Here is a 21998-nt window from a genome sequence, read left to right as displayed (position 1 = left end):
TCCCACCACTGAAGTCATGGAATGCCCAGTGATTATGCTCAGAAATAATCATGATTGTCATTGGGAGGAATACAAAAAGGATATTGGTTTTTAGCTGCCTTCAGGAATTAGAAAAATTGAATAAGTTATTTTAGGAGATCTACAAGGGTACATAGTACTTAGTATATACTGCACGTATAGTAGTTACAGTTAGTGTAGTTATCATGATTAAAGGAGGCAGTCCTGGTCAGAAACCCCAATTCTCCTCCTTTGAGAGGTCCTAGGGTATCCCCTTTCAGACTAGCCTTCCTATATGGTGATTGCCTAGCCCAATGCTATCACGACAATATACTGATCTCTTAATGAAGTCCTGGGTAGTCACAGAAGCAAATCCTGGCTCTGCCCAGAGCAGGGAAAGGGAAAGCCTTCCCAGACATCCCCACTGATTCATGGTGATTCCTTGGATGGAAAGCAGTCAGGAGGCATAAGACCAGCTGGTACACCTGTACCTCTCAGCTCCTCCTCCCTCTCATCCCTGGAAAACATGAGCAGGCAGTTTTTGTCCCTCCCTTCTGTCATTGAGCTCACCTTGGCCCAGGTGCTCCCAAGAACATTTGGAATGAAATGGTGCCAGGCAGTGGACATCAAGGACCCAGTACTGAAAGAAACGTGGGACACCCAGCACTGCCTGGCATCATCAACCCACTGGGCCATGAGGGCAAAGGGGGCAGAAGCGGCAAGCGGGGCTTTGTCTGGCCTGTGAGCATGATGGAAATAGCCTACTTAGGAGACTGCTCCAGTGTTACACTTCAACTTTATTCCAGAGTCGGGACAGAGACAACAGCTGTGACATCACTTAATTTGCATTAGGCAGCACTCTCCTATCACAAAGCTCCTAGTACAATGTCTAGTTATCATATGTGACAGAATGATATATGATAAGGCTCTTAGCATGATGTCTGATTACCGTGTGGGTAGCAGGGAGAAAGCTTTTGCAGGGAGCTGTGTCAAGGGCCACATTTGGGATAAGTCAGGCATCCAGGTCTACATACATTCTCCAAATAAGGTTAGATAGAGAGCAGGAAATCCTGATTAGGTGAGGGAGGGAGTCTTCCATCTTTCGATGAGTTCTGACAGAGTCGTCTAGACATGGTAGACTGCAACCTCTGACCAGCAGGACCTCCCAGCAGACCCTGGAAATGTGGCACTCTGTGGTATCAATTTGCCCTGCACATGTGCTTCCTTTGCCTGGACTGCCTACAGCTGCATTGTACATTGATTTCTTCAGATTTCTTCATGGTATAGGTTGGACATGGTTTAAATGTATCTTCTAAGGGACCTTGAGTCATTGAGTCCAGAAGGGACTTTGGGATTGCCAACATCTTTGGCTGTTCACATGGAGAGATAACCTTCCCTTGCAAATGAACCCTATCCTCCAGGCATGTCACGGCCATTGCCATCTTGAAATTAGAGCAGGTGTGATCATAGCACTTCATATGAGCAGGCCAACTATTGTTCCATCATGGAAATGGGTATGTGAGACTAGCAAGACAGATGAGGTCCCCACCCTCCCTACGGAATATATGTGTTTAACTATTAGGGAAACAACACTGCTGCAGTGGTATGGCTTGGCCAGCACTTGGTATATAAGTTGTGACATTTCCATATGTCATCTTAATTAAACTCATTGGTTTATCAAACTACACTTGGTTGGAATCATTTCTTTGATTTCCCTCTCTGTCTAGGATGAATAAGCACTTATTCATGTCTCCTGAGGAAAAGTCATACAACATTCACACACATGTCCTTGCCAGATTTGGTGTATCCAAGAAACCCTTCACCAGAGCTGGCTTAGCACCATGCCCTTGAATCTCTAAAGCTATGAACTAAATGAACCACTTTACAAAAACCATCCTCCCCCATGTATTTCAGTATACTAATGAGAACTGGGCTAATTCAACACTCAGCCTCAGGCTCTCCTGAGAAGACACAGCTTTGCAAAAACTGCTGTAATGCTGTCTTCTAATTCCAATTGTTTTCCTGAATAACGTGTGAGCTCTCTGAAAACAGGGATTATATCCCATCCATATATGAATGATGAAACCTTTGGATAGATCCCAACATGTGTGCAGGTAGTCAGTGTTGGCTGATGGAGAAAAAGGAAGAGCTTGGAAGAGCCTGGAGTCCCTTTGGCCTAACATGCTTTGTGCTTGGCATAAGGTATACAGATCACATTTGTAACTCTCAGGTTTACAGTATCAGTGACAAACCATGTATAATTTTAGAAGATTGTGTGTTTAAATTACATGCTGAAAAGATGATGGGAAAAGACCCTGCTGACAATACCCCATGCTTTCTCTCATAGCCCGAGACCCTCCCCCTTGGGAGGAGCTTTCAGAAAAGGCCCTTAAGACCCACAAAGACAGAAACACTGCTAGACTCTGGAGTGCAGCCTGGCTTCAGTACCCTGTGGACCTTGACACTTTGAGAGTTTGTGAGTGTGGAGCTGAGAAGTTCAGAGACAACAGGGAAGGACAGCTAGATGGAAGTGCCGAGAGCCTGGCTCTATAGTCAGTGGTTCCAGCCTTGTCGCTCTTCTGAGAGCAGCTTCTACACTGAAGGGGGCCTTCTTTAGACAAGGGGACAGGCTTGAGGCTCCATCCCCTTTGATGTCCCCTGCTAGATGCTTACACGGGCCTTGCAAGCAAATCTTGTCTCCTCAGACAGGGATACACATCCCTGTGTCCTACCACATGTGGAAGAACAGGGCAACAGCATAGCCTCCTGCTCTGAGGAAGAAAGCATTCTCCATGAGGGCACAGGCTGCAGTGAGATAACAGGCTTTACTTCCGTCTCATGCTGTGATTATTCTGCTTCAACTCTCCTGAAAATGGCAGCTGTCCCCACTGTGCCTCCAACATGGTGTCACACAGAGTTCTGTTCTCAGAGTCCCTGAAGTAGTTTGATAAACTCACATCATCTTCTCCGTGGCAGAACACAGAGAATTCTTTCCAAATAACTCACCTTTCATAAGCCCTGAGACAGAATTCTTCAGTAGGCACATGGAATGTGAGGCCAGGTCTCTACAGCTTCCCCAGACTGCTGGTCAGAATGCTCAAGGATAAAATGCCAGCCAGGCCTCCTTTATTGGAGTGGCTCAGAGGCAGGGCTTGGAGGGAAAAGCAACCCCAGATCGAGAGAGGCCTTGGTTCTCACAGAATGGTAACAGGGAGGAGAGTGGTCTTGGCCCGCTGCTTTCTCATTTTTATACAGTCTGGGATCCCAACCAGAAAATGGTGCTGCCCTCTGTTACGGTGGCTCTTCCTGCCTCAGTTTACCCAAACTGGAAAATCCTTCAGACACGCTTGGAGCCTTGTCTGCTAGGAAATTCTAAATGCTGTCAAGTTTACACTCATTATTAACCATCATGATCACTGAGATGAATCTCACCCTGTAGATATCACACTTGAACTTTGCCTTTTCCTCTATTACTGTGTGCCTGAAAAAAGGCATACAGATGCCAAACATCTCCTTACAACTTGCAGCCCCACAGCTCAGCTGTTTAGAAGACATGGCTATACCACTCAGGGCTCAACCAGGGGTTTTCACAGTTTAGGGATCACAAAATATGCTAGCTCTAAAAATGTTTTTCCCTTCTGTGTTATTATTATTTGGCTCACTTAACAGTGTGAGATGAAAACAAAGCCTGAGAATTCTCAGGGAAAAAAATTCTTTTGTTTCTGTCCTGCTGGCACGGATTCACAGCCCCTGATGACCTCACATTCCCAAATGGTTTGTGATGTAAGGCTGTTTTTGCTAATTTACTTTCAGTTTTTTTGATCCTGCTATTTCTTCCCCCACCTAATCATCTGCTTCAATATCACCATAATTTCCAAACTCAGTAGGATGCATGGTGAGCAATAACGCAGTAAAACTAGAGAACCATAAGCCCTTTGTTTTTAAAACCTTAAAAGTGAATGGATTTTTTTAATTTAGTGCTATGTTATGTTCTGTAGCCCCCACCCACCCATTAGTGTCTTTTTAAATATATTCTGATCAGTCCTGACTTTGTAGATGCAAAGCTTGATTGTTCTAAAGCAGAACCTGATTTTTCCTAGTTCTCTTAGCCTGCAACACCCTGAAGGGGAAACGGTTGGACTTTGCTAATGCCCCACTCCTGTTCTGATAAAAGGACCTCCTTTCCTTTCTGGGCTCAACCTCCCTCCCCTCTGTACAAGTAGTTTGGGAGAAGATAACCAAATATAAGTATCTCTGTCCAAGGACTGCTTTAGGGTAAGTTCATGACCCAGTAGGCCCAGAGTCTTATTGGAACTGCTGAAAGAAGGAAAGGGGGTTGTGGAGAAAGAGAGGAAAGACCATACTTGTCCATTGCAGTTGGAGCTATGAGGTGCCAATGTAAAGTCCCTAGCAGATATCTTGACTTCTAAACATTAGCACCCAATACCAGAAAGGAGTCAAACAACAGAAAGGTCACTTGAGGGGTCAAGAAAGTGATGAGGGCTGATGACATTGTCTGAGCCTCTGGATCCAGCTGCTCCTGGATATATCTCTTATGTTTAAATTATGGACCTGTGTTAAAAGTAAAAAGGTTTTCATCTGACACAGCTCCTGGCCAAAATCCCCACCCTCCACAAAAACAGGGAGACAACAAAAACACACTCGGTTCTTCATTTTAAACTATGAATGCACAATGAATGGTCACTAAATAGAACAGAACTGATATCAGAGCAGACTTAAAACATGCACACAATTTAGCCGGGCGATGGTGGCGCACGCCTTTAATCCCAGCACTCGGGAGGCAGAGGCAGGTGGATCTCTGTGAGTTCGAGGCCAGGCTGGACCGACAGCCTCCAAAACAATACAGAGAAACCCTGTCTCGTAAAAACCAAAAAAAAAAAAATACACACAATTTAAACAACGCTTTAAGAGACTTTACCATCAAATGAAGAACAAATCAAATGTGTAATGACTTTAACCATTAGCATCTAGGAAATCTGTCCCTTAATACTATTGCTTGGTGCCACCTTGCCTTCAAGATATTGGAAATGATTGTCATAATAGGCCTCATGGGCAAAAGGACTGCCAGGGGTGCTGTGGATTGTCTACCTACAAAACTAAAGGCCTTACACTACAATTGACCTATAATTCTACCCATTTGAAGAATTTCCCTCAGACTCTGCCCAGGGCCCCTCTCCCACTGGGTTGTAGATACAAAGTAGAGGAGGGTCAAGGGGCTGCATATACAGAGACCTGCTTGCTGGTTTGTGGAAACTCAATAATAGAGTCAGAGGCTGTACAGGAAGGACATCATGTTAACAATATAGTGCAGGTGACCAAGAGACAATTCATTCTTACAGCACAGCCTTAACAGCCTACTAGTCTACGGACCTGTTAATCCATGATGGATAACTTCATTCATGAGACAAGAATCCTCAGGACCAATCACATCCCAAGATCTCACCTCTCAAATTGCATTAACTATGACTTTTGAGAACTAACATCCCTGTGGGATTTGGAGAAGACATTCAGCTCTGATACCTGCCTTGTCCAGAATCCTTCCATACAGAGGTGACCTATAACACAGTGGGAATCCCACACAGTCTAGCCAGAGGACCCCATACTGAAGAACTTTGTCCTTAGCTGGTCCAGGGGGCTTTGAATGGGACATTTCTCATACCCTGAGACAAGCCATACCTTGGGCTTCTGGGAACAGAAACCTCAGTTCAAACTGCTATGAAGAGTTAGGTGGATTTATTGCTTTATGCAAATTAAAGATGGGAAGGCTGTTTTAATCTAGAAGTTTACAGTGTCTAGGACCTCTGTTGTGGGGCTCTTGTATTCTCTTAGATCTGTTCACTTCTGTGTAAAAATCCTGCCTCATCCAAGCAACTCTCAAGTTCAGCTTCAGTTGGGAAAATAGGGGAACGCTGGTGAGAACATGATGTGTTGAGGGGTGGGATGGACTGGTACATCTGAAGCCAGTGATCCATCTTAAAATGGCTAAAAATAGGACAGCTGGACACAATGTACTCTTTCCTTTAGCACAGCACCACCGGCATTAGTCAGTGTTCTCTAGAAGAACAGAGCCAATAGACTGAATATAGATTATGAAGAGGATTTATTACATTGGTTTAGACAGCACAGACCAGGTAGTCCAGCAATGACTGTCAGTATGCTAGAGGGGTTGAGAATGTGACAGCTACTCTGTCCGGGAGGCTGAATGCTTCAGCAGTCCCAGGCTGGCCCTGAAGAAGGCCTGGAGGGTTTCTGGAGGACTGCTGGTCTTCAGTCCATCTTGGAAGATGAAGCAGAGCAGCACCAATAGAGCTCATGCACTCACCAACAGAGAGTGAAAGTGAGCAGGCAAAGCCAACCCTGTATTCCCCTCAGACTGCTTTATCACTGGGCAGCCAGCAGAAGGCGCTGTCTACTCCGAGGAGTAGTCCTTCCAGGAAACATTCCCACAGGCCTACCCAGAGCTCTTGGTTGATTTCAGATGCCTCCCCTGCCCACACTGCTTAAAATCCTCTAGTAACTACCCTCTGTCCTGAGCAAGCTGAAGATAAGAGTTATTTTGCTGTCCAGCCCCTTGGGGACCCTCGTCCTTAACCCCATTATACTTTACACTGGGGCCGTACTTAATTGCACTTGGTCTGCTTAATCCTTTTTGTTTACCCCCACACCCTCACTCCTGCTTTACTTTTCTGTGCTCTCTTTTGTGTCTCTTTTACCTGGGTGTATCCCCCTGGATGGTAGCTGCCATCCTCAGGAAATATCTTGAAGACCCTCTAGTGTGAGCTAAAGGGTTTCTGTCTGTGCTTCTTTTCTTAGCTTGCTGTGCCTAAGCATGACATACTATTTGGTGCCATTTATATCACCTGTGTGTACATCATCCCCAGCATTTCCAGTTGCTGCTTGAGGCTGGAGTGTGCTATTCATCATTGTATAACCTGTACCCAGTAAAATACCTGCAGAGTCAGCACCGAGTATGTTCCTGTTGGGTGGAATACCAATTTCTCCCATCTTGTGACATGTAAAATGATTGCTGATTTCTTACAGACTCTGCGTGCTAACTTTCAAATCTGCAAGTGTAGTGTTTCTATTAATACATAAAAATGAGTGAGCCCTGCTGTACAAACTGACGGTCTCTTCTCTAGCACTCGTTGAACTCTGCTTTCTCTGTGACACTTACTTCTCCAAGCCTTGAACAACGCATTAAAGACAAGGGCAGTCAAGGTCCCTATTTGTCATCTCAGCTGAGATTTTTGCAGCCTCAGATGGTCCTCATCATCTTATTATAGTTTCAAAGGCAGTTTGGGGTGGGGCAGGTACCTCCTCTAGAACGCTCACAAGTCCTGATGCTTAGGATCATAGACATCTGCCTTGCTGTCAGCTTTTATCTGTGATCTTTCTAGACTCCCGTTTGTGTGACATCATTTGCTGTGTTGTGACATGCTGTTCAAGCAAGGATTAGCCAGACTTCCTTTGAAACAATCACTTTGAGGATGGAAATGCTGACTTCAAGTATTTGTTCAACAAATATCAACTGAATACTTACAGTGGGGTGCTGATGACCCATTTGAGGGTGGGAGTAGACAGAAATCCTTGTCCGTAATGGAACTTATGGTTTTAGGGGAGAAATAGAAAATAAGCATTATAAAGGAGCCTGTTGTGAAGTATTTCAGGTAGTTTTATAAAAATAAAATAAGGGTGTTTAAAGGTATGGCGAGCTTGCTTGTAAAATAGGGAAACTAACAACACATGCCTCAGAATGGTGCTGATGAGAAAATTACTGGTGGTAGTCCCAGAGCAGTCCTTACTTAGCACATGCTCTACAGGGCGAACTGATGAGCTAATTGCTTTTGTCTTTAAACTAAAATATTCACTTTCCTTTTTAGAATTCTAAGCTCCTTAATTTAACAGATTAATATCCATAAACTTCTAAACAAAGTGGTTTTCAAACATCTAACTCTTATGATGCTTAAACCATAAGACCTCACAACTTTGAGTTAAATTAGCATCAGCATCTTGAAATCAGCTTAGAAGAAGCTCTCCCGAGCATTTAGACTTTGTCTATAGACTTGACTAGCTAAAGCCAGGCATAGTAGCACATGCCCAGGACTCCAGAGACTAAGGCAGAAGGATTACCAAGAGTTTGAGGCTAGCCTGAGCTACACAGACACCTGTCTGAAATAACACACCCAAAAAAGAGAGGAAAAAGTAGGTTATCCTAAATATAGATATTAAAACGATGAATTATATAATTTTCTAGTATAGAGGATTATTAGGCATATGACTTACAAAACAAAAAAGATGTGCATCATGGTACAGGTATGGACCTATACTTCTAATAACTTGGGAGGTAGAGCTAGGAAGATCAGGAATTTAAGGCTTACCTCAGCTATATGTCAAATTGGACACTGTCATGGTCTGTGTGAGACCATGTCTAAATAAATAAATTTAAAGTAAAATATAAGACAGAATTAGTATCACAAAAAAGGCACTGCTTAGTAGTAAATACATTTGTACAAAAGCTTCATTACTTTATCATTCACAAATTGTATACATTGCACCTGTCTGGTGTTATAAGGATAATTTTCTAATTAATAAGAATAAAATCACAAGTTTAGGTCTTCAATAGCAATGGAAAATGCATACAGCCATCTAGACACTTGCATCTCAAACTAAAGAGGTAAGATAACTGCACAGATAGAGGATGGGCGCAAGTTGCCTCCTGGGGGATTTTACCAAAGCTAGGAATTAACAAGCCAAATCCCTCTACTAAAAGACAACTCAGACTTTTGATTTTATCTTATAATCCATTGCATCACATATATTCTTGAACTTCCATCCTGACCCATTTTTTATCATATTTTCCCTTCTGATTCCTTGATTTGGATAGATGATGCCATGTGTCCCTCACACATGCAGAGCACACAGAGCTTTCTACTGAGAGTTACTCACTATCCTTGCCATCTTGTGGTTGCTTGGATATCTTTAAGAGGTGAATAGACATGGTTGGTTCATCTTTATGTTCTGGTTGTCAGTAGATGTTTGTTGAATTTATTAATGAATAAATGTAATATTACAAACATAGAGCAACATGCTCCATGTAGCTTCCACTTGATCTCAATAAGTAGCCATTTTGCCTTTTAGTAATTTTATACTGTGCTACTTCATTTGAAAACAGATGATATTTACCTTTTTTTTTCTAAGACAGGGTTTCTCTGAGGCTTTGAAGGCTGTCCTGGAACTAGCTCTTGTAGACCAGGCTGGTCTCGAACTCAGATCCACCTGCCTCTGTCTCCCTAGTACTGGGATTGAAGGTGTGTGCCACCAACACCCAGCCGATATTTACCTTTTGAATGGCATTGTTACACGAGCCTTGCCTCTGAGTATAGCTAATTAGTTCCTCTCTGTGAATAACATATACATGTCATCACACACACATACACACACAAACATACACATACACACACAACCCCCTACACACACACACCCTCCCTACATACACACACCCTCCCTACACACACACACACCCTCCCTACATACACACACCGTCCCTACACACACACACACACACCACACACACACACATACACACACATACACACACTACTTTTTACCTCCTTTCACCTCACAGTCAACTTCACAGTGGACTTGATTCACTTTCATGTGACATTTGAACTATTCCTATTCTTCTCCAGAAGGAGACTCCTTTAAGCATTTATCTTATTTTTTTTATTATGTACATTTGAGAGAAGATGCCCATGGGAACCAGAAGAGAGTGTTGGATTCCCCTGGACTTACAGTTGTGAGCCACCTGCTGTGAATGCTATGCAGCAAACAGATCCTCTGCAAGAGCTCTATACACTCTTAACTGCGGAGCCATCCCTCCAGCCCCCTAAGACCCTCTTTATAGAAAGGTTCTGTAGTGACATGCCAAGCCTAGTGTGTTCCTCCAGACCATGTGTTTAGATCCACGAGAGCAGAGTGGCAGAGTCTGGCCCTACTGTTTCCGAACTTTGTCATATCCCTTAACCTCACTGGAGGAAAAATGCATTGTCCATCTGACACAAAGGTTTGGAGAAGGTTTAAATGTGATAGGGTATACAGAGTTCTTAAGATGGAGCCCACAGAGGCAGCTGACCTGAACAAGGGAGGAGCTCATGGACCCCAGACTGGTGACTGGGAGGCCAGCATGAGACCGATCCAGACCCCCTGAGCGTGGGTGTCAGTGAGGAGGCTTCAGCAATCTAGGGGGCCTAAGGTAGTAAGTAGATCAGTATTTATCCCTGGCATATGAATGGACTTTGGGAGCCCATTCCACATGGAGGGATGCTGTCTCAGCCTGGACACATGGGGGGAGGGCCTAGACCCTACCCGGGATGATATGACAGACTTTGAAGATCCCCCAAGGAAGGCCTCACCCTCCCTGAGGAGCGGAGGGGGAATGGGGTGGGGGATTGGGGGGACTAGTGGGAGTGGGGGAGGAAGGGAGGGAGAGAGATCTGGGATTGACATGTGAAGCAAGCTTGTTTCTAATTTAAATAAATTAAAAAATACATATGCATATATAAAACACTCAAATATCTTAAGTAATAAACGTTAAAAAAAAACTTCTTTAAAAGAAAAAAAAAAAAAGATGGAGCCCAGGTACTTAACGTAGCACTCTTACAGATGGACATCTCCATTTTCTAAGTTGCTACCTCAAGCTCCTAATGGAAAATGCATTCCATTTATACTGCTTTATCTCGTTGGTTTCTTTGGTTCTTTGTTTTAGCTTTTATTCCTATACAGTTTCATATACTTATATAATGAATTATAGTCTTTTTTAACCTATTATCCCATCTCATCCTCTCTCCTCCTCTTAAAACCCTTCTTCCCAACATACCCCCTCCTACTTTCTTGTATGTTTGGTGTGTGTAATCCACTAAGTTTAATTATGTTGCCTGAGCATGGGCAGGAGGTTATTTACTGAATCCTGGACAGCTTATCACTGGCTATCCCAGTGAAGCAAGTCGCTCCTCTTCCCTCAGCCACCAATAACTCCTTAGTCCCCCATGGAGGAGTGAGGTCTCATCAGCCCTCCCCCTTTCCCGATGAAGTGCTACCAGGTGTGCAGCTCTCATGCTGGTAGTCCAGCTGCAGTGAGTTCACAGGTACACGGGCCATGGACACATCCAGGAAACACTCATCACAGCACTCCTCCCAACCTCTGGCTTGCATTCTCCCCAGGGGTGATGTAGAGATCACATTTAGAACTGAGCCCAAGGGTCACTTTTTCTCTGCACTTTGACTAGTTGTAGTCTCGTAAAAACCAAAGTCAACTGCAAAAAGAAGCTCGTCTGATGAGGGCTGAGAGGTGCACTATGGGATCAAGGAAGTATTTAGAAGTCACTCTGACACTGTGTCCACCCAGCTAGCACAATAGCAGTAGGTCCTATTTTAGGGATTCTGACCTCCCCATCCCTGGGTTACCACACGCTGCCGTGTTTCTTTCTATGCTAGCTTTACTAGGGGAAAACAAGAATTTTTAAAAATGCCATTTTTGAAGAAGGAGGTACATGCCTGATCTTAGGTGGGAAGGGTATGTAGTGTTCTTTATATAAATATTTGTAAAGCTGTACTAAACAGTAGCCAACAAAATGCTGAGGTTTTTGCATCTTCTAAATTAAAAAAAACTTAAATACAAGAATAGAAATATTAAGTACACATAAGATTGGATAATAAGAATCACTTCCATTTTTGACAGACTTCCTTAGTTCAAAACCCTTAGAAACGTCCTGTAATCAGAACCCATTTTCAAATTCACAGGGAGATACAGCCGAATGCTCCACTCAATCTTTCTATGTCCTTAATTTGGGGTCAGTTTGAATGGCCTGTCTCACATCAGCTGTCATTTTTGTGACTGAAGTGTCATTGCACATTACAGTTTTCATTGGGACAGTTCTCATCTTTGATTTCAATTCAATTTAATTCCAATCAAGTCCTGTGTCTCAGGACAATTGAATTCACTTAGAAACCTTTCTGATCAGATTGTAACCACCACTTCCTGTCATGCTGCTGAATTTCCTGAAGCCTTCCAAACCCATGACACAGCCTCGAAGGCCATTGGGTCTAATAGCAAGGAGAGCGGTGCTGTGCTCAGTGTGGTAGCACTGGAACCAGCAAGGCCAAGATTGGACACACAGTGTTTAAACCACCATTTCTGTCTCCACTCTCCCATCCCTGCCATACTGCACTGGGTTAGTGCTATTCTGAGATAGAGAAACCTCTCCCCTAAGGTCTTTTATAAAAAGATTGGGTGAGAAGCAACTCATTGGGTGATAGAAGTTAGAAAGATGTTGCAATGTGTTTACTTTGTTTTGTTTGATGCAACTGTATCAGTCTTTCCTTCCATTCTTCGTTTCTTTCTTAAAATTGTTTATTTACTTTTATTTTATAGGCAAATAAAACAGTGGTGTTTTACCTGCATGTATGTCTATGTGAGAGTGTTGGGTACCCTGGAACTGAAGTTAGAGACAGTTATGAGCCACCATGTGGGTGCTAGGAATTGAACCCAGGTCCTCTGGAAGAGTAGTCATTACTCCTAACTGCTGAGCCATCTCCCCAGCCCCTCTTTTTTTCCCAATGGGAGACAAAAGGGCATTGGGTAGTAGCATAAGCCATCCATGTCAAACTCAAAATTCTCCTGAGACAACCAGACTATATTTTTTCAGACATAACTTGAACATTTGAGTTTCTCTAGAATAAGTATCTTTCTAAAAATCTTCTCTTGTAAAGAGATAGAGACAACCAGCAATTTTTCAGATATATCAAAACTCCCTTCCCCTATCAGCCTGTGGGCTTGGTCCCTAGCTACAAGTGTTTTGGAGCCTAGTGTCAGTGTTCAGGGGAGAAAAGACAAGGCACATTAGACTCTGACAGGACTGGAGGAGAGTCATTGAGCAGGAAGGTTTCATCTGAAACAGGAGAAACTGGTAGTCCACTCCATAGCATTCCCTGAGGCTCCACTCCATAGCATTCCCTGAGGCTCCACTCCATAGCATTCCCTGAGGCTCCACTCCATAGCATTCCCTGAGGCTATGCCAGAGACCGGAGGCTAAAAACACAAAGAAAGACACCAAATGAGAACGCTGTAGCTACAGTGTCCAGTTGGAGCTATGCTATTACTTGGGTCATTGGCAGACTGGCCTCTGCGCATGATTTTCCTGGACATGGGAAACAGTTTTAAAAATCTAGGCTTCATGGAATCTATGAGAATAATACTAGAAAAGACTCCTAGCAATGGGGGCACAGAGCCTGAACAGGCCATCTTCTGTAACCAGGCAAGGCCTAAGTGGAGGGATTGAGCACCAACCCAGCCACAAAACCTTTGACCTACAGTTTGCCCTGCCTGCAGAGTGTTCTGGGACCAGAGTCTAGCAGAGTCCCCATCAAAGAGACCAGAGAGACTTCGTGCAGCAACTAATAGGAGCAGAAACAGAGTCCCACAGCCAAACATTAGGTGGAGCTCAGAGAGTTCTGCAGAGGAGGGGGAGGAAGGATAGGAGAAACCAGAGGAGTTGGAGACACCACAAAACATGGCCCACAGAATCAATTAACTGAGACTCATGGGGTTCACAGAGATCAGGGAGCCTGTAGATATCTGTCCTAGATCCTCTGCATATATGGTATAGCCGAGTGGCTTAGTGTGGGATTCCTGGCAGCTTGGGTAGGGGTAGGGGTGTAAAGAGAAGCCTTTTCCTTGAGAGAAGCCTTCCCGTCAGCCTGGTTCCAGAGCCACATCAGTCCCAAATAAACACACAGGAGGCTATATTAATTATGAAGCTGTTGGCCTTGCTTGTTTCTTACTGGCTAGCTCTGACTTAAGTATTTATCCCATAATTGCTAATCTAAGTATTTCTCTTACCGGAGAGGTTTCAGGGCTTCCTACCCCATGGTGTTACATCTTGACTTCCTGTGTTTCTCCTGTGTTTCTCCTACCCAGAGTCCTCCTGGATTCCTAGTCCCACCTATCTTGGTTCCCTATTGGCCAACAGTGCTTTATTGATATATACACAGGACTTCCCCATCTTAGGGGAGTAGCTGACTCTTTGCCTGCTTGTGGGACTCTTTTCCCTCCTACTGGGTTTCCTTGTCCAGCCTTGATGTGATGGTCTTATTGTAGCATATTATACCATATTTGGTTGGTGTCCCTGGGAGACCTGCTTTTTTCTGAGGGGAGAAGAGGAGGTGTGAATCTGGTGGAGAGAAAATAGTGATGACTGCAAGAAAAAAGTCTAGCCCTCTGAACACACTCCAGACGGGTCATAACCAACCCAGTATAAAGGTGACTTCCAGGTCTGAACACCTCTGTGATGGCTTGTTTATGCACCCAAGGAAATCTGGTAAGATTTGTTCAAATGGCAAATATCTACTTGCCCTTCCCTGCTACCTTCAGAAATGAATACAGCTTTCCTGAGGGATGTGTATACAGCCATGTACATACCTGAAAACCAGAAGTGGCTTTTTGTCTCCATTGTCTGGCTTTAATTATTTTACTTATGTTGTAGCTTTATTACAGACCTTTGATTTCTGAAATGCATTCTGTACCTTCCAATTGGAGAGCATTTTCTGTTCTCTCGAGATGTATGTAAAGTTTTGTTACTGTATTGACAGAAGTCACTTTGATTTCTCTTTCATGCTCTGTGTCTGCCGTATTAATACCCTCAAATTAATACCCTTAAATCTCCATGAGTTGAATTTCAGTAGAATACTGGGTTAGTGAGCAGCACAAGAGAATATGCTTATCTAAGTCTGAGGTTCTACTAAGAAAGTACACTGTTCAGGGTGATATCTTAATGATACAACACTTGTCCAGCACAAGGACCTGGGACCTATCCCCAGCAAAACACACACATGCATGGACACACATGCATAGATCTTTCACAGCTGGAAAACAATGATTGTTATGTTTCATCGCTCAAACCTCCTTTGTCCAGCCCAGTCGTACTTGCCACTGCTCTACCCCTCACAGTACAGTCCCTTCACCTCAGTTCTGACCATCCATCCACAGCTCCAATTCCTTCTCCTGCCTCTGCATGAGGCTCTCCCTTCTAGCCAAATGGCTCAAACTCATCTTCAGTCTAAGTGGTACGTGTACTTCGAAATCCCCTTAGTCATCTCAAAGGCTTCTTTAGAAGTTTATGTACACCCCTATGGTTCACTTATCCCTTCATGCATCCTTTGAACTCTGGATAAACACCTGACACATGGTCTTTGTGTTCCCAACATCTGTCACGGTGCCTGGTATTTGTTTGGTACACGTTAGAAATGTACAGAGTGAAAACCAATCACCCTTTGTTTCTTCTTCCTACAGAAACGGTGACTGTGGATAAGAAGACTGCTTGTGCCAAGGACACAGTTGGACAACTATGTAACAAAGATCTTAAGTAACTTTTCCCACCTAGCGACACCCAGACGACTCAGTGATGAAATACTCAGCTGTCACCGCAGCAATAACTGGCCCTCTTTCCAAACTGGATGTGGTGAATCTGAATGGTCCATATCTTCTTCAGGTGGCCCAAGCTCATGTGCTCTAGGGAAGCTCATCCTCACTGTCAAAAACCAGATTGGACTCTGGAAGAAAGCAAGTGGCATAGTGAAAGTCCTGAGTGCCAGGAGTCTTAGTGCTAACGTAAGGCCTTTAGTTGTATGGACATGATACTGGTCCCAGTAGTGGTTAGTCCATGATCCAATGCCCTGGAAAGACAGAATCTTTCTAAAAATACATCCAGGTGCTAAATAGGCAGCAGATTTCATTCAAACTCTGCTACATGTGAGCTAATGACTGTCTTCAGAGAATAATTCCACCCCAAAAAGTGCTCCAGTTTTCTAAGGAATGGCCAAGAGAATACTAGGCCAGGCAAGCCTGGAGGAAGTCTCATGAAAGGCAGGTTAGTTCATAGCAAACTCACTGTCCCCTCCCATGCACATGGCAGAGTCCCACTTAGCCATGGCCAGCTAAACCAAGATTCTGGGATTCTAGACCATTGTTTCCGGGTAGCCAGCAGCCACCTCATTTCTAGCGATGACATTCCTAGAATGGGACGTGTCATACTTATTAGAGAATCATACCTCTCAATGGCATGCATGTGCATTCTGGAATATTCTTTCCTGGGCACAGGAGTGTGTGTTATAACTGAGAGATGACACGGGATCCACTAAAGACACAGACAGCTTTTGGACTTTCTTGACATGACTACCTTCTGGATATTTCCATATGCAGCAGCCCAGAATATAGACTTGGGGAGCCATAGATAGAGGCTCTTTCTCACTTCAGACATATCACTTTTGCAGCACTTAGGGAATGGAAATCCTACAAGAATGAAGGCCAAGGGCTGTCCCAGGGTAGCTCATCCATTACCCAGCATCCTTCTCAGCCAGTCTACTGCCAATTCTACACCTCATCCTTCTTGCTTCTCCCTCCATGAAATGAAACCAAAGGCCTCAGCATACCCTGGATGGATCGGGAGCTGTTACCTAGAGGTCCTCATTGTGGGTGCAAAGTACCTTCTCCACACACCTGCATCACTACTCCATGATTGCACTTACCTTTCATACAGTCTCTGTAACAGAATCCAGAGTTGGGTTGCAGTTAACCATCCTGGAAACAGCCTTCTCTTCATTTCAATTCACATTTCAGTGTGGATTGCACTGGATAGACACAGCATCATGACATGTTAGTGGAAAGTTCTGGTTGCCATGCACACCTAGTACAAGAAATCCTGCTGCCAGTGTCAGATCTTGTCAGATCTTAAAAGGGCGGAGGCCTTTGGTTGTGTACGGCAATGTTAATTCACTCAAGCTTAGTGTATTTCCCAGCCTGCCTCATCCATTCCCATCTCTTTCCAACTTCCATTTGCAGGGGGTTCAAAGGGAACCCCAATCCTGCCTATGTCTGATCAAACGAGAAAAACACACCTTCCTTTCTTTCCACCACGGGTCCCCTCTACACAATCCCTTCCCATTCAAACATCCTCCATCTTACCAGTGTTTAGAACCAAAGCATGAAGGGTGCATGCCAACAGGATAGTGAACAGAAATACTGTCACTAGATCCGGGCAGATGCGCCTAGAAGAATGGTCCCAAAGAAAGAATGGCTCCAGCAAAGGATTATCAGGCAGCCATTTTGTTAAGCTTTGACATGCCCTTGGCAACGGGAGCTCAGGTTGGAGATGCTGAGATAGCCTTTTGATCCCAGCTCAGGAAAGATCTCCTTGCCTTGAGCTAGCAGTCCTGGGGTATGAGTGAATAAGCTACTGGCTCAAAGGTCGCTCTGCTGGGGCATTCGGTCAAAGACGACTGCCCACATGGTGAGCATATGGCTTTGTGTGTGGATAGCTTTACCTAGCCAGTGCAGTTGTGGCCAGAAGCTGGCTATCAATTTGAATTCCCTCAGCTCATTTGCAACTCTGCCTCTGTTCTCTTGTGTTTTGTTTGGTTGCCCTTTAGTTTCCTAGTAAATATTCCTTTTGAAAAATAAAATCGTTGTCTCATTGAATTGTGGGGGAAGGTGAGTTTCTGGCACTTGTCTTTTCCGGGATAAAGGGACACTACAATATCTTAAAAAATTGAAATGGTGGACAGATAAACACCTTGATCAGATTGCAGGAAAACCCTTTGGGGAGATGTGGTGCAGAGACAGAAAAAGACCAGATGTCCCCCCAACAATCCCCAGCTCTTCTCCTTACTGCCCTCACGTCGGGGAAATCTGCCCTGGGTGTGTTGCACTAAAGTGTCTCTTGGGCTATTGAACTGTGTGCATTCAGCAGGGATGTAATGTCCAGTACATGAGCGAGCACTGACAAGAGTTGGGGAGGCGGGGAAGATGGGCGTTTCTCTAATGTGCATGTTTCTAAAACTAAGGGATACAAACTCTTCATGGCCATTAGTAACCAGTGTTTCATATGAAAAGAAGAAAGTCACTTACACTCAAAGAGAACTAACAGACAAGTGGAGAATGGCTTCCTATTGATATGCTTAGACTGTCCTCCAATGGTGGGTGTTCTAGATACCTATTACTATGTAAGAAAACATGACAAGACAAGATATAATGGGGTGTGTGTGTGTGTGTGTTTTAGATAGTCTCTCTATGTGGCTCAGGCTAGCCTCAAACTCACAGGTCACATGCCTCAGCTTTGAATGCTGGGAGTAGACACATTGACTATCAGCAGACTATAGCAGCTTAAACGGTCATGTGCTGACTTCAGATTCTGTGGGTTGCCTGGGTTTGGGTGATCTCCCTCTCTCTCTCTCTCTCTCTCTCTCTCTCTCTCTCTCTCTCTCTCTCTGTCTCTCTGTCTCTCTCTGTCTCTCTCTCTGTCTCTCTCTCTGTCTCTCTCTGTCTCTCTCTGTCTCTCTCTGTCTCTCTCTGTCTCTCTCTCTCTCTCTGTCTCTCTCTCTCTCTCTCTCTCTCTCTCTCTCTCTCTCTCCTGTCAGATGGCAGCTGGGGCTGATGTCATCTGAAAGCTTGATTGGATTGGATGCTATGTCTGGCTCCTCAGCTGGGATGATGGAAGATAGTAGGAGAATGGGCTTTTCTTTCCACGTGTTAAGCTCCAGCTTCCTCACAACTCAGAGCTCTCACAACAGTCAGACTTCTAGAGCAGCCAAAACTAACATTTTAGGAAGTCCTGGTTCTTCTCAATAACATCTGAAGTAACAGTCATTTCCACAACATGCAGTGGGTTAGGAACGAGTCAAAGGGCCAGCCCAAATTCAAGGGGACAAAGTTCTATACAGCAGTGGAAAGTGTTGTGACTCATTGGTATCTTGAGATGCAATGGGGATAGGAGTGGGGATAGTGAAGGTGCAGAGTCAAAGAACTCCCTAGGTAGCTGACACTGGAGGTAAAACCACCGAGAGCCTTGGCTATGGTAATCCAGTGCCCTGCTGCCAGGCTGCATCCTCAGCCTAGATGGCTGCCACTTTAAAAACACAATAGTTAACATGCACAGGCAATGGGTAGGAAAGAATAGAGGAAGACAGAGAGCTACCCATAGAGAGCTCAATAGCATAAGCTAAGGAAAAGCAGCTGGTTATGAGTGATAAAGCATGACAGATGGCAACTATGATTACTATCACTATTCTAACAGTACAGAAATTAGAGTGGAAACCTAATTTTTCTTTCTTCTCTGCACCAAACCAAAGGGGCCAACAGGACCTCACCATGCTTGAGATTGTCCTTAGAGATAGAGGTGATGATAGAAGTTAGTTGTCCCTCTTCACAAAGAACCAATGTGGCTAATTAAGAGGGATTTTACCAAATCTAGTTTGAACCTAAAAATCTGTCTGCCTCCATCTCTCCTGCAGTTGACCTGCCCAATGGAATGGTCTAGTTCACTGCTTGTCTCTATTCCTTGGCCCACTCCTAATTCGTCTCCCTTGCTAGAACTTTCACAAGAAACTTTCATGAAGGAACTGAAATAAAACACAAGAAAAAAAGTAAAACAAAGAGAAAAAAATTAACCCAACAGTGGGAAAGTTGCCCTACCAGGGAAAACCTGCAGCAGAAACCGAGGAAAAGCTGACAAAAAGATGGTAGCCTGGTATTCTGGGAGATGCAGAAAGTGAGCCCGGGTCTCTCTTAGCCAAGGACAGGTAAAAGGTGAACGAAGCAAATCAGCTCTGAGCAACACTGTGGGCAAGCATGCGATTACTTGATACAGATGAAAGGCCCTTTACTTAGTCTCCCATATGACTAGACAAGTCGTTCCCAGGATGGTAGCAGGAACTGCTTCCTTCTCCCACCCAGAAGGCCTACTTCTTGCTACCTATATCTCCTGCAGCACTCACCTGGCTGTGGATCCTATGTCCCATCTCCACCATTTGGATCCATGGTCTCTGAGCCTGGGAAGGATTAAAAACTCAAGCTAAAGCTGGATGGTGGTGGTGCATGCCTTTAATCCTAGCACTCAGGAGGCAGAAGCAAGCAGATCTGTGTGAGTTCAAGGCCAGTCTGGTCTCCAAAGCAAATTCCAGGACAGCCAGAGTTGTTACACAGAGAAACCCTGTCTTGAAAAACAGACAAACAAAAAGCAAACCCCAGTTAAAAGAGAGCCCCCAGGGATCCAGCCCTGTGTTACAGTCTTCTCAAGTAAGCTTCAGTGCCATTAAGATCCCCGGTTCTTCCTCACAGGCCAGGGTCAAACTTTCATATCAGACAGCGACTCTTACAGCACCTCCTTCTGGTGGGGAAGGGAAGAACAGACCAAAGAGGTCTGGCCCACTCCCTCCTGTGTCATGGTTAAAGGCACAAAAAACACTTTATAAGACTCATTTCTCTGACAGCTGGGTGAGCTTGGCAGACAATGCAGGAAAAAATATTTATCAATGTGAAATGTACTGCTGATACATCTTAAAATCTACAACGATATTGCTCGTCTACATTTTCTTTATTATTTGAAAATTCAGCTTGTGATCTACACAAAGTTCACTTCTTTTTGCTTCATTCTAAGCTTATTGTAGTTCTTATTCCAGTGATTATCCATTGCATTCAAGCTACTTCCAAGCCAGCATTTGACATAGGAATATTAACGGATTTTCCTATCAAGCAAACACTATTTTAAGACTTATTTTTATTTGTGAGTGTGTGTGTGTATGCCTGTTTGCAAGCATGTTTATACACAGCATGTATGCAGGTGCCTGTGGAGACAAGAAAAAGACAAGAGATCCCTTGGAGCTGGAGTTATAGGCAACTGTGAGTCAATGTGGGTGCTGGGAACTGTACCCAAATCTTCTAGAACAACAAATGCTCCTACCCACTGAGTCATCTCTCCAGCCTATCAAACATCATCTTTAAAACCCTGACTTCCTTACAATTTAGATAAAATGTCTTTTTCATGAGTACGGCATCTGAGGCTACACTTAGGATTTGCCTAGATTTGAATTTATCAAAAACAAATAAAAATTCATCCAGTTTTCCAAACAAAGGTTTAATGCAAAGAAAATAATAAAACAGCTACTTCAAATACCTGAAGATGCTTGTGAGGATTTCAGAGATGAGCTTTTAAATTGTATGAATTTGATAAATAAATCTTCCAGAAGCAAGCTGCAAAAGGTAATGATTTTGAAAATACATACCTTACCCTCAAAAGAATTTATATTTAAAATAAAGCTTTTAGACAATTCTTTTCTAACATAAGAATTTGATAAAGAGGAGCATTGCTATACGTGTGTGTGTGTGTGTGTGTGTGTGTGTATGTGAGAGAGAGAGAGAGAGAGAGAGAGAGAGAGAGAGAGAGAGAGAGCCTCACATGTACATGATGCCTGGGGGCGGCGGGGGGGGGGCTAGAGGTTGACATCAATATCTTCCTCAGTTATTCCCTATCCTGTTTGCTGAAACAGAATATCATACTTCCATCCAGAGTTTGCTGATTCAGCTACTCTAGCAAGCCTTTCTTGCTCAGGAGGTCCCTGCTTCTGCCTCCCGTGCAGTGGGACTGACTACAGGAGGCTCACCACGTAAGGACTAACTACGGGAAGCTCATGTGGGGTCTGAAATGGTCTTCAAGCTCATCCATCAGTGCTTTACCTGGTGAGCCATCTCCTCAGCCCCATCCTGCATTTTTGTGTAAGCCCATGGCTGGAAGTCTACCCCCAAAACACCAAAAAGTCAAATGTGCATTCCAATAGGAAGATAGATGGGGTGAAGACAGGAGAATCACCTGGAAAGTTTTGAGAGAACTACTCTGGATTACAAGCCACAGTGGCAGCAATGAGAGACCCTGTCTTAAAACAAGGGGGAAGGAGAGAACCAACTTCTAAAAGTTATCCTCTGATCTCTGCACATGTATACACTTCCTCATCCACACACACACACACACACACACAGAGAGAGAGAGAGAGAGAGAGAGAGAGAGAGAGCACTAATAATAATAAAATAATTTTTAAGATAGAAAGTAACTGAGAAAGAAATCTGATACCAACCTCTGGCCTCCACATACATATAA

The 21998-nt window shown here is 44.0% G+C and overlaps 1 protein-coding gene across 2 annotated transcripts in view; it reads left to right on the top strand.

Annotated features, from left to right (window-relative positions):
• The window catches only part of Syt9 (synaptotagmin 9), a 180314-nt gene extending 162782 nt beyond the window's left edge, over positions 1-17532 (top strand). For both annotated transcript variants that reach the window (XR_005881292.1, XM_005075725.4), the window contains exon 7: positions 15365-17532. Coding sequence is in view for 1 of the 2 variants with exons in the window: in XM_005075725.4 (XP_005075782.1) it covers positions 15365-15373 (9 nt within the window). In the remaining variant the exon portion in view is untranslated. The remainder of the gene's footprint in view (positions 1-15364) is intronic.
• The last annotated feature ends 4466 nt before the right edge of the window (positions 17533-21998 follow it).

The sequence above is a fragment of the Mesocricetus auratus genome, unplaced genomic scaffold, assembly GCF_017639785.1.
Source record: "Mesocricetus auratus isolate SY011 unplaced genomic scaffold, BCM_Maur_2.0 Super-Scaffold_4256, whole genome shotgun sequence".
Lineage (NCBI taxonomy): Eukaryota > Metazoa > Chordata > Mammalia > Rodentia > Cricetidae > Mesocricetus > Mesocricetus auratus.
This window is presented reverse-complemented; position numbering and strand designations above follow the sequence as displayed.